Below are 18324 nucleotides of genomic sequence, written 5' to 3' on the forward strand. Positions count from 1 at the left end.
CCTGTCCTGAGGATGGCTCAAATTCTAGTCGGCTCTTTAAAGAACACCTGTCACCACACCTGACATGTCTATTTTAGAAACTACTTGCATTCTCCATGTAATAACAATTCTGCATCCTCTATTATGAATCTATGTTGTATTATTTCAACTAGCAGTTTATGAATTAATTGCCAGAAGTCTGCACCCAAGGTCAAACTGGGTGTTACCAGTTGGGGTGTGACCCTGCACCGTCTGACACTGGCAGCACTGATTGGATAGTGGCAAACTGCCCAGGGACACACCCAAACTGGTAACACCGAGTTGTACATTTCTTTATAAATGTCTAGCATGAATAACAGAGGAATGGCCCAAAATAGATTTATAGGAAATGATGCTCCAGAATTGTTACTACATGGCGGGTGACAGTAGTTACTAAAACAGACCTGTCAGGAGAGGGGAAGGGTCCTCTTTTTCTGACACAGGGACAAGTGGATCCAGCAGGAAGAAGTAGAAGCCCTTCATTTATATTCCCTATTCCTATTGAATCTGCTTCTGGCTTTGGCTCAAAAAAACGGCACAAAAACCTACCTGTGCGATTACAGCCTAATACGGAGGCAATCGTTTTATATTGGACCTGAAAACACGTGTATTATAGGGGTTCACTGGTCAGACCTTCCCTTTCATTTGTCTGGACCTGAAGACCTTTGTCTGTTCTCATCACTTCAGGACATAAGAGGGTTAAAAGGTCCAGTCTGCCCGAAAGTAATGTTCTTTGTGTGGCATTTCGTCCCTGTATCTGTTTTTCTCCTGCAGTAAATTACTATGATGCCGTTTGGAATAATATGTCAGGAGGAGAAATGCTTTATTATTTGGAGAATTCAATTTCACTGGCGGCCGTCCTCGCCCGTGTGTGTACTTTTCTCCCCTTCTCTCACTTGGCTGCAATCGATGATTATTCTGTCTTCACAGATAACAGGGCTCTTGTACAAGGACGGCTCCGACAGCAAAGATTCTTCAAGACCGACTGGTAGCGTTTCAATTTCTATGATTGTAACTTATCCATAAATCTGTTCTCGTGTGTAATGACTGGGCGCCGGGGGACTGCAGCCACGAACCCTGATGGCGGCTATTAAGAAATGCTTAGAATAGTGTAAGCTTAGTGATTGGCACAAATTCTAAGGTCCACATTGAGAACATTATCATTCGTGGGGCCCATAATATATACATGCCTTGGAAAAACAAATCTAAAAAATGTATGAAATATTCCAGTATATGATTTATAACACTCATATTTCCATTTTTGTGCAATGTCTTAGGTAATTTTATACAGAAATATCCAGGTTTTAATTTATTTATTTTAATGTTTTTTTTATTAAAATACTTTTTTTTTCAATTATACTTTATTTGCTTATTTTTCTAATTTAAAATATTTTTTATTTAAAATATAGATATTTTTTTTTAATATCCTTTTTTAAATTAATATACTTTACATATTTTTTAAGCTAGAGAGCTTGATTATTTTACAGCAGTTGCATTGAACTCTATGGATATATTATCCCCTAGAAGCATTGCTTAGACTTATCTCTGTAATACGGCATCATAAGATTCCTATGGCTGAATGACCAGGACCCTCTGGATCCATCGAACTAGGTGGGAGTTGCAGTTCCCAATCTACTGTGGTCATACAGTTGTGGTGGTTGTGTCAGGAAATGCCTCCAGCTAATGGGCATAAAGAGTCCATAGACCCTTAAAGGGGTTTTCTGGGATTACAATAGTTTTTTTTTACAGATATCTCCATGTAGCTGCTTAGCTCATGTACATCTTCCTCTTGTGTTTCTTTCCAATTGGACTCTCCTGGCCAGTTTTCACCATGTAAACCAATCCCTCTGGTTTCTTTTCATCCTGTATTTAGCACTTCCTGTTGCTGTATCCAACCAAACCCATAATGCATTTCTCCTTCCTCTACCACAGCTCCCGCACCGCCCCTAACACAGTTACATAACTACTCCCCATCACTTCCCCTAACAACACCCAGCTAGTGTAGAGCTCCTCCCACCAGCTAGTCACATACACTCCCCATCACTGCCCCTAACACCCAGCTAGTGTAGAGCCCCTCCCACCAGCTAGTGTAGAGCCCCTCCCACCAGCTAGTGTAGAGCTCCTCCCACCAGCTAGTGTAGAGCTCCTCCCACCAGCTAGTGTAGAGCTCCTCCCACCAGCTAGTGTAGAGCTCCTCCCACCAGCTAGTGTAGAGCTCCTCCCACCAGCTAGTGTAGAGCTCCTCCCACCAGCTAGTGTAGAGCTCCTCCCACCAGCTAGTGTAGAGCTCCTCCCACCAGCTAGTGTAGAGCTCCTCCCACCAGCTAGTGTAGAGCTCCTCCCACCAGCTAGTGTAGAGCTCCTCCCACCAGCTAGTGTAGAGCTCCTCCCACCAGCTAGTGTAGAGCTCCTCCCACCAGCTAGTGTAGAGCTCCTCCCACCAGCTAGTGTAGAGCTCCTCCCACCAGCTAGTGTAGAGCTCCTCCCACCAGCTAGTGTAGAGCTCCTCCCACCAGCTAGTGTAGAGCTCCTCCCACCAGCTAGTGTAGAGCTCCTCCCACCAGCTAGTGTAGAGCTCCTCCCACCAGCTAGTGTAGAGCTCCTCCCACCAGCTAGTGTAGAGCTCCTCCCACCAGCTAGTGTAGAGCTCCTCCCACCAGCTAGTGTAGAGCTCCTCCCACCAGCTAGTGTAGAGCTCCTCCCACCAGCTAGTGTAGAGCTCCTCCCACCAGCTAGTGTAGAGCTCCTCCCACCAGCTAGTGTAGAGCTCCTCCCACCAGCTAGTGTAGAGCTCCTCCCACCAGCTAGTGTAGAGCTCCTCCCACCAGCTAGTGTAGAGCTCCTCCCACCAGCTAGTGTAGAGCTCCTCCCACCAGCTAGTGTAGAGCTCCTCCCACCAGCTAGTGTAGAGCTCCTCCCACCAGCTAGTGTAGAGCTCCTCCCACCAGCTAGTGTAGAGCTCCTCCCACCCAGCTAGTGTAGAGCTCCTCCCACCCAGCTAGTGTAGAGCTCCTCCCACCCAGCTAGTGTAGAGCTCCTCCCACCCAGCTAGTGTAGAGCTCCTCCCACCCAGCTAGTGTAGAGCTCCTCCCACCCAGCTAGTGTAGAGCTCCTCCCACCCAGCTAGTGTAGAGCTCCTCCCACCCAGCTAGTGTAGAGCTCCTCCCACCCAGCTAGTGACATAGACAGTCCCCTATCACTGCTCCACCCACGGACATAACATCACAGGAAATAAGGAGGACCTGCATGGACATGGTCATGTGACCACAGCCCAGAACAGGAGATAGGAGCAATAAAAGTAAAATACATACTTTGCAAAATTACAGCGACCTTCATAAATGGTTATTTTAAAGTGTGGCAGCCTGGAAAACCCCTGGAGCCCCAGCAGGCTCTCAGTTTAGATTTTATTTTTATTTTTTCAATCAGTGGTGCCCTATGCAACTTGGCATAGATCTTTGCAATGTTTATTTACTGAATATAAAGCTAATGCAGGATGTGAACAGGGATTCTGTGGTCAGACCCTATTATATGGCAGTGCTGGAAAGCAAGATCTGGTGTTCTATGGTGCAATGAATAGGAGGCACAGATATATATTAATATTAGAATATGTGTGTATACAATTTTTTGCACCACTATTTTACTAGTTATGCCGCCCTGTGCACTTACTCCTCACAGAGGCGACGGTAATATTTGCATTTTTTTTTTTTTTTTTTTTTTGTTCGGCTCTTGCTTTACAGCGAATCAATGGTAAAAAAAAAAAAAGCGCAAGGAAGATTTAGTCGTGAAAAGCTGTCACTGGGTCTGAAAATAATTAATATTCTTTTCAGTCCCCAGTTAGATATGTGCTCCCAAACCACATAATCTCTCTGCCTCAGTGATCATTGTTGCCGCCGCAGCCTCTCATCAGGGTGACATCTCACACCAAAATGATTTCTTATAAATTAATCTTGATAACATGACAGTCCCAGTAATTTCACCGCAGCGCTTTCTCCTTTCTGTTTTTCTCTCCTTCCTTCCTGCAGACTTTATTGGCTATTTGCTGTATTACGTGATTGACAGAATGAGCGGCTCGGAGGCGCAGGCCATGGAGGAGCATCTGAGACAATACTTCCATCAGCTTAAGGAGATGGTACCATTCTCGTTATTTCCCCCCTTCTCTCCTCTACATAATGCCTGCTCCGCCTGACACGTCTCTATTAGGTTTCTAAATTGCTGCTTTTAAGTAAAACCCGACCACTTCTCAATGTCACGCTGGAAGTTGGAGGCTTAAATTATGTCGGAGATAATTTCTGTTAGACAGATTTCATTTAGTCTGTGTTTTTAAACTAATATTTTTTCTAATCTATTCTTCCTGCTCCCACCATGTGTTTATTCTTTTTGGTACAGGGCCTAACGATTGACACGAAACAGTACAGAGGTATCGAAAAGCTGCTGGAACGTCATGGAGTCTCGCAGTTAAATGAGGTGGGAAATTATCGGGAAACAAAATAGGTGAAATTTATGAAACTGACTGGGGGGGGGGAATAGCTGTTGCCCATAGCAACCAATCAGCACACAGCTTTCATTTTGACAGAGCAGAACAGGAAATGAAAGCTGAGCTGTGATTGGTTGCTATAGGAATACAAACCGGCTGAAAGAGAAATTGCCTTTGTTGCTCATAGCAACCAATCACAGCAGGGCTTTCATTTTCCCAGCGCACAATGCGAAATGAAAGCAGTGCTTACTTTTAGCCACTTTTTTTTTTTTTATAAATCTTCCTCAAAGTTACTCTTTCCTGTAGTCTCTTAAATCCTCTAGCATAGTTGCCAACAGTCCCAAACTTGCACGGACAGTTCCTAATTTTCAGGGCATGCAGTGTTTTAAGAGAAAAAAATACCCCAACACAGATGACAAAAACGCTGTGCGTGTTGACTTCTTCAAATAGTTTACTTTAGTTTCACTTGACAACTGGATGTCCCCGGTTTGGTAACTACTTGCATTCCCCATCTATTAACAATTCAGGAGAATCTTTTCATTCTAAGGCTACATGCACACGACCGTTGTGTGTTTTGCGGTCCGCAAAACACATATGGCGTCCATGTGCATTCCGCCATTTGTGGAACGGCACGGACAGCCATTGATATAACTGCCTATTCTTGTCCGCAAAAGCGGACAAGAATAGGACAGGTTATATTTTTTGGTGGACCACATTTTTTGGTGCATCTATTGTGGCCCCATTCAAGTGAATGGGTCCGCACCCAAGTCGCAAAAACTGCTGCTCGGATGCGGGCGAAAACAACGGTTGTGTGCATGTAGCCTAAGGCTACATGCACACGAACATTGTTTCTGTGTCCGTTTCGTTATTTTTTTTTTTGCGGATAGGATGGAGACCCATTCATTTCAATACGTCGTGTGCTGTCCGCATCAGTATGTCCGTTCCATAGCCCCGCAAAAAAGATAAAGCATGTCCTATTCTTGTCCGTTTTAGGCATTGTTACAATGGATCCGCAAAAAAAAACATGCCATACGGATGTAATCCTTTTATTTTTATTTTGCAGATCCGCAATTTGCGGACCGCAAAACACATACGGTCGTGTGCATGTAGCCTTACTCTGTTGTTTCAATCCTCTATTATTCCTGCCAGAAGTTTATGGAGCAATTGCTAGCCGCTAGGCTGTGCCTATGTACAGGCTGGCACTGCTTGGAACTGGTGAAAAAAAAAAACATTGCAAAACACTGTTTTAAAGGGGTTCGTCATAAAAATAAAAATCACATGCTGTTAAGAATCTCGGTCATGTTTACGAGCTGCAGACACCATTGACAGTGCGGGCACACTTTTAAGAAAGAAAAATGACTTGAGACTTTTTATTCTCTGACCTGTTAGAAAGATACATGATGTAAACTATAGTGAAGGTAATCTTCTTGCCAGTGGCCGTATTTGTGATTTATAATCTCCCTTCTGATCCTCAGTTATGTCATGTGACCAACACTCTGACTCTCCAAATAACACAGCATCTTATTTGTGGACAGGAAACCAGTTTCTCTATGTATTCCTATGGGAGCCTGAATGTCCGTCTCATAGGAATGAACAGAGACGTAACTGACCACCTGTCCTGAGTCAGTTGGAAACGTTTTAGTGGAAGTGCTTTTTTAAGAGGCGGATATGCCATGATTGATGTAGAAAATGAATATCAGACACCATATAGCACATGCCAATTTCTTTCTAACAAAGCTAGAACCAGCCCTGTACCTCACATGGGCCCAGAGATCTCCACATTCATTGCTCCGGTAGATTTATTTCAGTTTGGCAGCTCAGGGGCGTGTCCTTTCTAGAGGGAAGGAGTGGGCCCTGCCCTTTCAGGAGGGAAGGAGGCGGGGGCCCTGCCCTTTCTAGAGGGAAGGGGGCGGAGCTGTCCTTTCCTAGGGGGTGTGCCCTTCCTGCTGTAACTGTTTCAGCTTCTGCCAGTAGATTTGGCTGGTGGCTAGTTTTTCATGCTGAGTTATTGTTTGCACAACCCCTTTATGGCAGAGGTGGATGTACTCGTTCATTTCCTGGCTTATACAGTGAATGTGACTGTGGTTCTTACTTTAAAGAGTTGGAGTAGGCCGGTAACCTCCGGCACTGCAGCTGTTGTGAATCTACAACTCTCAGCATGCACACTTGCTTGGCTTTTCTGGGAACTCCCATAGAAGTGAATGGAGTATGCTGACCCCTGCAGTATGTGTTGTTTCCCTGCGGCGCCACCACAGGGGAAAATGAAGCATTACGCAATGCCTATTGAAATCAATGGCTTGTCTGTGTGATGCAGGACGGAGAAGTCCTCCAGGATGAGAGACGCTCTTTGTAACCGCTCTCTATTCTCGCCCCCTGTATAAACTCCACGGGACAACCCTTTGGAATTGAAAAAAAAAAAAAAAAAAAAAGAATAGTTTGTTACATTATAATATTCAAATGTTTGCTCATCCCAGAACTATATTATCGCTACAGTCTCCATTGGCAAGAAACCAGAGCGCGTCCTTGGTTGCTGGAGAGTTGTAGACTATCTCCGCATGCTGACGGTGTATGTGAATGGACGCCATTAGTGTGCTTTATATTCATTATTACTCTTCTTCCCTTGTTTGTCTTTGTAGGATCTTAAGAAGTTGCTGAAATTCAGTGCATCTCCTGTGGTAGGTAGATCCCACCCTACTGCTCCATTTTAGAGAAGACCTTTCACCTCCTGTGCTGTGAACCGTTACCCCCCCCCCCCCCCCCTTAAATTTATCATTGCACCTTGTTTTTTTTTTTATTTGTGCCATGTTCTTTTCTGCTCCTAATGCACATTTTTTTATAAAGGCTGTCATTTTAAAGGTGTTTTCTAAATAGGACAGTCCTTCAATGTAGGTCTTCTTAGGGCGTATGGACATCATACTTTGGGTACTTCGCTCATAACCCCTCATTTTTAGCCAGGCCGCCTACTACCGGGTCCGCCATTCCTATGAGTGAAGTCTCTTAGGAACCGTGCTCCTTCTCCTGGCTATATTGCCTGATAGACATGGATTTCAAAATCCAGACCAGCTGCATTGTATGGCCAAGCAAAGCTCGGGTCTAGTGGCTGCATCTGGGGGTCACACGATATTGCTGTTTGCCAAATGTGTAGAGTTGGTGCTGGACTAAAGGAGCCATAGCTGCAGCATAGGGCTCCTAATATGACTGTGTAGTTCCATCCCAAAAGGGACCGGCCATCTTCAGAAGAATGCATGCGAGTAGAAGACTGCAGCACAGCTCAATTCAAGCTAGCTCCCGATATTGATGGCCGATCCTCCTGAATGGTGGAAGTCCGACACCCACACCAATGCTGGAGCTTCAGGGTGTAGTGGCCACGCTGGGTTACTGCAGCTCAGCTCCCTTACTCCCATTATTTATTTTTTTCCTTTTGAAATAGCGCCACTCTTGTCATAGGCTGTGTCTGGTATTGCACCTAAAGGGACCACTCCAGGCCAATCTAATAAACTATTTTATGCCTACTGCAAGGCCTAAGGCGGCAGATCAGGACTCAATTTTCAAAGAACACCAAAGATCAGTCATGTATCACCCCGTCAGGCCCTGCGCTAGGCATAACACAGTGTGGCAGTCTTGCCTGGGATATTCCTTTTAAAGGGGTTGTGGCGTATCGCTACGATTTCAGATAGGTGCGGATCCCACCTCTGGAACCTGTTCCTATCTTCAGAATGGAGAGCATCCGCATATGCGCCGCCACCCTCCATTCACCATCATGGGACTTCGGAAAATAGCCAAGCTCGCTCACTTGGCAATTTTTGGAAGTCCCATAGAAGGGAATGGAGATGGGGCCTTGCATGCGCTCATGCTCTCGCTTCTCTTCGGCGGCCCTATTCTGAAGATAGGAGTGGGTTCTAAATGTGGGACCTGCACCTATTTGACATGTGTGGCATAGCCTAGTGATGTTAAGATGGGAAAAACCCCTTCAACCCTGATGCAGTGAATGGGGCTGAGCTGCAATACCAGACACAGCCTGTGGACTAGAGGGGTGCCATTTCTAACTTTAATAATTCCTTTTAAGGTTTTATTTCTCATGCTGTATGTGATGAGTATACCTCAGCAGAAGTATAGAAGATAAGCCCCATAGGGGAAGTGGCAGCCAATTTACCAAGTGACCATCCATGGACAACATAATCTGCCCTGGGGCCATTTCACATGACTGTAGTCCCACGCAGGCACCGGCCATGTGAACACCGCATCATGGTGCTGATCCATTGATTTTACTGGGTCCGCGATCTGCGACAGATAGGACATCCATTCCAGGCAAGATAGTCTATCTTTCGCAGTGCAGAGACACACAGGAGCCCTTCTGTGGGCTTCCGGGTCCGTGCCTCAGTTCCGCAAAAGACAGAATATGTCCTCTCTTTTGCCGCATCTTGCAGATCGCGGAGCCATTGAAGTCAGTGGGTCCGCACTGCGATACGGAGTTCGCACGGCCTATGCCTGTGTTTTGCCGACTCAGTTTGCTTGGCAGCACTAACGTTCATGTAAATGGGCCCTTAGTAGATATATATTTTTTTTATCTCCTAGGTAGAACCAGCTGAAAACATTGCTGCATTGGAGGAAGAACTGGCCAACCTGAAGAAAGAAAATCAGCCTGTTGAATCCGTTTTACTGAAACTTCTTGGCGTCCTACGTGCAGATAAGGTAATGGTGGCTTCGGCTCTGAAGACTTACATCGCAGTACGCGGATGAGATGAAGGGATTGGTCACGCAGAATACCTGCCTTCAGAAGTGAGGTCTGGTTAATGTTGGGGTCAGTTCACAAGACTGATTTTCAAAAAGCGTGTGAAAAAATCTGCGCTGAATACAAGCAGATTTTTACGCCTCAAAATGATGCATTTCTTGAATGCATTTTTTTGTAAAGTCTGTCTTTTTTTACTTTATTAAGTTCTATAGTTATATTCTTTTGGCTACAAGCATTTTTGCCGCATTTATGCAAGAAAAATGTGTGAAAAAAAAAAACCTGCGTATGTGCACCTTTCAAATGGTGCATTGTTTTCTGCTTCCCATTAATTTGAATAGGAAAATCTACGCTGATTCTTCCCCAAGAAAGGCTACTTTCGCACTGCCTGCCGGATCAGGCAAACGGACAGCATTTGTAGACTGATCCGGATGCGGATCCGTCTTACAAATGCATTGCAAGAACGGATCCGTCTCTCCGGATGTCATATTTTTAGTAGTACTTTTAATGCCGGATCCGGCATTCCGGCAACTGATCCGGAATTTTGGACGGAGAGAATACCGCCAAGATATTTCCTCCGTCCAAAACGCTGTTCAGTGACTGAACTGATGACATCCTGAACGGATTTCTCTACATTCAGAATGCATGGGGGAAAAAAAACAGATCAGTTCTTTTCCGGTATTGAGCCCCTAGGACGGAACTTAGTGCTGGAAAAGAGTAACGCTGGTGTGAAAGTAGCCTAAAAAAGAAGCCAGTGCTGCTTCCCATTGAAATGAGTGGGAGGCTGTTTTGAGGCGTTTTTGGAGCAGATTTGTAGCTGATTTTGAGGCAGAAACGCTCCAAAATCAGCGCCAAAAAACAATTGATGCTTAGATATAATTTGAAGGCAAAAATGCCAAACTTTGAGAAAAGTTACGGATGGCACATACACAACCTATGCACTGGCCTATTGCTTCTCAGTGTAATAAACATGTACACTGCGCACTTTGGATAAGTCGAAATGGATAGGACCGCTCACCACGTCAGGGTGGCCTCTTTCGATTGGACCCATCAACCCAACAGCACCCCTGCTGTCAGGCTAAGCCACCCTGGCATCTTGATCAAAACAAATGCAAAGAGCCTGGTGTTCATGATCATAAATTATGCAGCAGTAGATGGATGCATAGTATGTGGACGAGCCATCCATATCTGTTTCTCTACAGTTGTATTCTGAAAGCATTGTTTCTTTAAATTTATTCTCTTATTATAGAAAGAAAACAGCGCCACTGTTGTCTCTAGGTTGTGTCTGGTATTGCAGTTCAGCTTAGATGTCGCTGTGCATTCTCTCATGGAGCTGGTGGCACATCTGGATGCTCTGCTTAGGGTGTGTTGCAGTCTCCGGATATTAATGACCTATCCTTAGGGTAGATCATTCATATCCAATCAGTCAGGGTCCGAAACTCCCAACCCCTACAAATCAGCTGTACCATGGAAGTAGCACTGTGAATGGATCCGGAAGCCGTACTGAGTCAACATTCACCTGAGGCCTCATGCACACGACCGTTGTGTGCGTCCGTTGTTCCGTTTTCCGTGATTTTCTGCGGACCCATTGACTTTCAATGGGTCCGTTGAAAACTTGGAAAATGCACAGTTTGTCATCCGCGTCCGTGTTTCCAGTCCATCAAAAAAATACGACCTGTCCTATTTTTTTTGACGGACAACGGTTCGCGGACCCGTTCAAGTCAATGGGTCCGTGAAAAAACACGGAGGCACACAAGATTGTCATCCGCGTCCGTGATCAGTGTCCGTTTTTTTTCCTTGATTTTCAAGGCAAACTTTTTTTTTCACTTTTCTTGTCTGGTGATCCTCCAAAAATCAAGGAAGACACACGGAAAAAAAACAGACACGGAACAATGGAACCCCGTTTTGCGGACCGTAAAAAAATACTGTCGTGTGCATGAGGCCTTAATTGGAGCTGAGCTGCAGTAACCCAGCATGGCCTCCAAACTTTGGACGGATCCGTGCTTCCTGTTCTATTTAAAGTACTACGTCTAGCGCCAGAGGCTGCAGGTAACGGCTGATCTGTGGAGTCCGAAATGTTGGACTTCCAAAGATCAGATTATAATGACCTAGCCTAAGGATAGCTCGTCAATATCAGGAGCCTGGAAAGATCCTTCAAATATTTTACAATGAAAGCCCATTCTTAAAGGAGTATGCCCAATTTTGATGTTTAGAGCATACCCACAGGAAATGCCATAACTAGTCTCCCACCATCACGGCTGCTCTACTGGAAAAGTCACCGTGCATGTGCTGCTTTTTCCATTCATTCTATGGGAATTCTGAAACGAGTACACTTGAGGCACCCAAAACGCGCACAATGTATTAGCCGCATTCACTGAACTGCTCCTAGGCCACTTGGCCGATGAGTGTGTCGTCATTGGCCTAGGGAAAGCTGAGAGAAGGCCTGGCCCTCACAGGAGCGCCAATGCCTTCTCAAACACAGCTGGTCGGCAGGGGTCCCGGGAGTTGGACCCCCACCAATCAGATACTGGTTCAGGTCATCAGTATAAAAATCTTGGAAAATCCCTTTAAGTCTCCTCTTACAGGGTATACTAGAATACAGAAATGTTTTTTTAATTTTACTTTTTTATTTTTTTAAAGGGGTTGTACCACTTCAGTAAGTTGCTCTTATCATGTAGAGAAATGCACTTACTAATGTATTGTGATTGTCCATATTGCTTCCTTTGCTGGTTGGATTAATGTTTCCATCTCATTATACTATGTTTGTTTCCATGGTTACGACTACCTTGCAATCTATGAGTGGTGGTTGTGCTTGCATACTATAGGGAAGGAAAAGTCCCAGCCAGCACTTTTTCCTATAGTGTGCAAGCACGGCCACCACTGATGGATTTTCAGGGTCGTCGTAACCATGGAAACAAGCAGTGTATAATGTGCTGGAAAAATGAATCCAGCCAGCAAAGGAAGGAAATTGGATAATCACAATACATTAGTAAGTGGCTTGTATTAACTTTCTCTACATGATAAATGCTATTTGCTATAGTGTGACAACCCCTTTAATTGTATTGAAATACTTTGTACAAGTATCAAAGCATCATAAAAACTATATAGATGTATTAATCATATTGACCTACAGAAGGAGATCCTTTTTGTATACAGTGAACAGTGTAAAAACAAAACCCAAACGACCATGGTGGAATTAATTTTTTTCTCTTTCACCCCACAAACAATTTTTGCTCAGTGTTTCACGATAAATTATATGGAACGTTAAAAGGGTCACCAGGAACATCACTGATAGACCAGGCACAGTGCCTTTCACTTAGCTATCTGTTGCTTCATTCTGGAGGAAAAGTACTTTAAATCCACATTAGAGTCAACGGTTAAGTGCACTGAGGGCGGGCCCAAGACACTTGCCCCTCCTTCTGCCAGCCCCTCCCTCTCTTTCATTAATAGTACCAGTTAGTCATCTCCCCTGGCCATGTCAATCACGAATGCGAGGGAAGAGGAAGCCGGAAGAGCAGGGGTGCACAGAGTAGCTTGAGCCCGCCCTCGGTGCACTTAACTGCTCATTTGCATGTGGATTAAAATTACTTATTCTCCAGAATAAAGCAGCGGATTGCTAAGTGAAAGTTATCATTACATTCATCTGGGCTTGCCTTGCCTTGCACTTTCTGCGCCGGTCTTGATATCCTCTGCGCCACTGGAGGATGCCATTAGTTTATGACCAGGAGCACGCCCCGTCATAGATTATGGTAGACGCATTCTCCTCCAGTCTGTGCCTCTAAACAGTTCAGAACTGCCCTAGATTTACAGGCCGCGTCTCTTTCGGGAAAGTGGCGATGGTGGCGTAAAATCCGAGAGATGCGACTATTTTCACATAGTTCGCCACTTTTCAGGCGCAAGGGAGATGTTAAATCTCCCCCATTGTGCTTGATTTTACCAGTGAATTTCTGGATTACAGAGTCCCTTTAAATCAGGCATGCTCAACCTGCGGCCCTCCAGCTGTTGTAAAACTACAACTCCCACAATGCCCTGCTGTAGGCTGATATCTGTAGGCTGTCTGGGTATGCTGGGAGTTGTAGTTTTGCAACAGCTGGAGGGCCGCAGGTTGAGCATGCCTGCTTTAAATAGTACCATTATAAAAGGACAACTCATCCTGCAGGGTGAAAATACAAATAAAAATGGTTATCCTGACGTTATAATGGTGTAATATTGTTGAAGCTGTTCTGGAGTGTTTAGGATTGAAGGGGTTAAGCCCGACATGAGCCTGTGCAGAGCACGCTGCGGCTGCGAGCCTGATAGGACTTGTCATCCGTGCGGAGAGTCCGCTCAGAGCCGCAGCTCCTCTTTATTTCTATCTACATTGTCAAGCAACAGATACGCGTTTCCAGTGATTTGCAAGTCAAATCCGGACATTTCTAATGCTGGGATTGAAATTCCATTTTCCCGTGGAGGCGAAGCGTTTTGCTAGATAAAGGTATTCATACGGTCCGCCACCAGGCATCCAGCTGCACTTCATATTCATTTCTCGAGAGCATCTACAATTTATGGGATATCATCAGACTTTTGGGGGCAATTTCTTGTTCTGAGCGATTTCTCGCCTTACCCTTGGTTTTTTCCGTCGGGAAAATGATTGCGGTTGTGTATTTCGTATCTCCGGAAATCCACTTTGAGGACTTGGTTGTGACAACATTACAGATAACATAGTATTTGAAGCCTGAGATAATTTGAAGGTTTAGTCCTCGACAGGCTGTGTTTTGAGGAATCTTCAGTTTTGTGCCAGCGACATTTTAGCTAACCTTTTCATGCAGTCTTATCGCACACAGTAGTCCGTAATTGTGTTTTGTGTTAAACACATCATAGATGTGGTATTACATGGATATGGGGGGGGGGGGGACGTCATTTTTCTACCTTCCTGTTTTATTTCCCTATATGTTTCACATAACCTTATAGGTTTTACAATCTCCACACTGTAATCTCCAGAGTGAAGGACCATGTACAGCTCCAAGGAACTTTCTCTAACTCTGCATCCATTAGTCCCGAAATTCTGATGGTCCAGCAGTTTCTGCTTTCATGGGAATCCTACATTATTTAAAGCAAAATAGTACAACAAATAATAAAAATAAAACAATAATCCCAAACTATACTCATTGGCGTAAAATAAGCTACCAAGAAGGAGTTGTTGAATGGAGTGAAACTTCCTATGTGTGGATGTAATGATGATATATGAAAGTGATTACAATATTAGAGCGAAAGGAGAAGTTTATTGCAGAAAAATGCAATTTAAGGGAGTCTCTAGGACCCGGTTGGGTGACCTCTAGCCTGGATACAAGATGAGGTACGGCCTCTAGCCTGGATACAAGATGAGTTACGGCCTCTAGCCTGGATACAAGATGAGGTACGGCCTCTAGCCTGGATACGACATGAGATACGCCCTCTAGCCTGGATACGACATGAGATACGCCCTATAGCCTGGATACGACATGAGATACGCCCTCTAGCCTGGATACGACATGAGATACGCCCTCTAGCCTGGATACGACATGAGATACGCCCTCTAGCCTGGATACGACATGAGATACGCCCTCTAGCCTGGATACGACATGAGATACGCCCTCTAGCCTGGATACGACATGAGATACGCCCTCTAGCCTGGATACGACATGAGATATGCCCTCTAGCCTGGATACGACATGAGATACGCCCTCTAGCCTGGATACGACATGAGATACGCCCTCTAGCCTGGATACGACATGAGATACGGTTGGGCATGGAGGCATACAGGTTATGGTATCCTGCAGCACGTTTGCCCCCAGATACAGCTGGGCCTGTAGATCCTTCAAACTCGTAGGTTGCTGAAGATAGCATCCCAGCTGGTCCCATAAATGCTTGATTGGCTATAAATCGGGTGACCAAGTAGCCAAGGAAGTCTTGTAATCTGGTGGAGACATTCCCGGGAAGCCCTTGCTGTGTATGGGTGAGAATTATCCTGCTGAAAAATGCCAGTTGGAAGCCCTGCCATGAGAGGCAACACACGTGGCCACAGGATGTCCTGCACGTATCGTATTAGTGTCCCTCTTACCACTACTAGGCGTGACTGACTGTTGCATGTGAAGTCTCCCCAGATCATCTCACCATCAGTTGGGGCAGTGGCTCCACAGCTAAGACAGGGTTGAAGTGCTCACCACCAGGACTCCATACTTAAACCCGACCATCATCTGTTCCCAAATAGAACATGGGTTTTCACTAAAAACAATGAGTCTAGTCTGTAGCAGTCCAGGTTTCTCGTTCATGACACCACTACAAATGAAGATGGTGGTGATTGGTTTTCAGTCTACGGCAGGACATGTAATGGGTGCCATGACACCAAATATTCTTCTGCTAAGCGTCTGGAAATGATCCAGGCAGAGGCAGGGATGTGTAGTGAAGATGACACCTGTGTCTGGATGGTGGACAACAAAACCGTGGGAGCTGTTCGTGCTTGTTCTCAGATCAAATGATCCTCTCTACTGGTGACCTGTCTGAGCCGTCTGGAGCCTGTTCACAGTGTGCGTGCTCTCGCATAACCACTGCTCCTAACAGCTAGGTCAGAACGCCCTAGATAGCAGACAGTTGGTTGAAATCCTGCTTCTCTCAGTCCAGTGATGCACCACCTCTCACAGTCTCAACTGGGCAAAATGTTTTTGAGTGTGTCGTAGAGGCATGTCTAGCAGTCAGCGATCGCTTGCCAAGAGGTACACTACCCAAAAGCAGCATCTGAAAGTCTTTTAAGTGGAGGAAGCACTTTTATACCCTCTTGTGGCAAGACCCATTGTCTAATCAGACCACACCTGTAATCATTTACATATCTGCCTGAGACATAACTGAGTGCAGAGTTTTTCTGATCTTTAGCAGCCCCTTTAAGGCATAAGATGACTGTGATTAAAAAAACAAAACAAAAAAAAAAAGACCTGGTAGTATTTTTACATTATAACTGGACTGTCTTATGACTTTGCAGCAATTTTGTGAAAGTTATAATAAAATTTGCTGTTTGCACTTTAATGCTGGAGCTTGTACAGCAACCTGTGCTACGTGCATCGGCAATGGGGATAAGCTGAGTAATGATTACCTGATTGTTTCCCGTCGTGCCCAGAATGATGGCGAGCCTATCGTCTATTCAGATGCCGTACCACTTGTGATCTAGAAACAGTTATTTTAGCTTGTGGACCTTCCAGTTTTTCAGACCTGATATACTTTGTGCTGTTTGCCTGTTTCTAGTGTGGAAAAAGTAAATTCAAGCAGTGTCCTAATATTTGTTGGGGTCTGGAAATCGTCAGCAAGTATGATCTGATTATTCTAAGTTATGCTGCGCATGAAAACTGGGAGTTATTGATGTTTCAGTAAATGTGCTGCAGACTGGCTTCCAGTGGTGCTGCTCGCAGCCTGTGTGTTTGATGCAGCATTTTGGTCTATTTGAAGGGGTGAGTGTGACAAAACCTGTGTTGCTATAAAATTGCGCAGTTGTTACATGTGAGTTTACCTTCATGGCGACAATCAATACACATAACTGAATTGTCAGCAGCAGCTTACTGATGGTTTCCTACCAGGAATCAGTCTATTAGGAATATGCTTAGTTTAGCTTTTGATATATAAGAGAGCGGTTTTATCAAAGTGTAACCCACTCAGCGCTCACATGACGGTAAAATATCCACTTTTCCTTTTCCAGGATTTGCCGAAAGCCCTGCAGTTAAAAGCCAAATACGAAGATGACTTTACCTTTGGCATGTATATGAGGCTCCTGTCTATATGCTGTGAAGAAAATAATGCACAGGAGGCGCTAAAGGTGAAGAAAGAGATGTAAGTAGACGGGAGAGTGCACTCCATTCATGGCACTCCGCAGATCCGTGGTGATGATGGTGGTGCACCTTCACTCACTGGAGACAGCTGTTTTGACAGCTCAACCAATATTCACCTGTGAATTTACAAAGAACTATTGACAGGTCTGGGGTGCGAGGCACTGAGTGTCTCGTGCAATCAGGTCCTGGAGAGTTGATGGCTTCATTGTCGCCTCAGTGCACAAAATGGTTGCGTAGACAATGTCAAGTCCTGAAGAATTAGCCGAATTGAATAGTTGATACTTAAATCTTACATTACCGCAACTCCTTATTATGTAATCTGAATAGGTGCGACATTTCGAGATATCGGCGCTCCATTTGGTCTGACACAGTGCTCCAAAACCCCTGCATAGACATTGGGGGAAATTTGACAAAACTGGTCTAAAGAAAAAACTGACATGGCAGCCAATATGATGCCACCTTTCATTTTCCAAAGGAGCTCTAAAAATGAAAGGAGGAATCTGATTGGTTAATCTGGGCAACTAAGACAGTTTTCCTTTACACCACTTTTTGATAAATATCTTCCATTGAGTTTAAAGGGTTTGTGCCTGCCTACCATTGGTACCACCACTAATCACGAGATTCCCTAAATTCAGCATTCAGTCCATTCATTCCCTGTGGGATTGTAGGAAATGGCATACAGAGTACAGCATTCGGCAATTTCCGACTGTCCTATAGAGAGTGATAGCAGTAGGGGGGCAATCGGCAACCCCGTTCTGGTGATTAGTACACAGACGGACCCCCAACGACCAGTTGCTTCTCTCCTATACTATGGACACAGCTGCTGAATTTTTAACTTGCTACAAACCCTTTAACTTATTAAATTATGACTACCTGTAGCCACCACTAGAGGGAGCTTACTGCATCTTGTATGTGCATTGACCTGAGTTATAAACTAGAATGCCATAAGCTCCCCCTAGTGGTGCCTGCAGACGGCAAATATTTTATCACCACTTAGGGGATTTGGCACTCTGTATGATAAAGGTTGAGTTCCTTCAACTATAAATGCATCTGAATATTTGTACATATGAAATTTGAGGGGGGGGGGGGGGGTTGATTGCAGAGGGGGGAGCTGACTAGGATTAGAAATTGTTTTCCCCCAGAGAGCAGTGCCTCAACTGTCCACAGGTTGTATCTGGTACTGCATCTTCTTAGTTCCATTGAATTGAATGGGGCTGAACCACAATACCACTTACAACCTGTTGATGGCAGCCATGCTTTTTTTTTTTATT

The 18324-nt window shown here is 44.8% G+C and overlaps 1 protein-coding gene across 1 annotated transcript in view; it reads left to right on the top strand.

Annotated features, from left to right (window-relative positions):
- Window positions 1-18324, top strand: part of LRPPRC (leucine rich pentatricopeptide repeat containing) — a 184599-nt gene that overhangs the window by 69427 nt on the left and 96848 nt on the right. The window contains exons 16-21 of the mRNA XM_040430335.1: window positions 949-1006; window positions 4041-4147; window positions 4405-4482; window positions 7129-7167; window positions 9068-9184; window positions 16924-17054. Of these exons, the coding sequence (XP_040286269.1) occupies window positions 949-1006; window positions 4041-4147; window positions 4405-4482; window positions 7129-7167; window positions 9068-9184; window positions 16924-17054 (530 nt within the window). The remainder of the gene's footprint in view (window positions 1-948; window positions 1007-4040; window positions 4148-4404; window positions 4483-7128; window positions 7168-9067; window positions 9185-16923; window positions 17055-18324) is intronic.

The sequence above is a fragment of the Bufo bufo genome, chromosome 4, assembly GCF_905171765.1.
Source record: "Bufo bufo chromosome 4, aBufBuf1.1, whole genome shotgun sequence".
Taxonomy (NCBI): domain Eukaryota; kingdom Metazoa; phylum Chordata; class Amphibia; order Anura; family Bufonidae; genus Bufo; species Bufo bufo.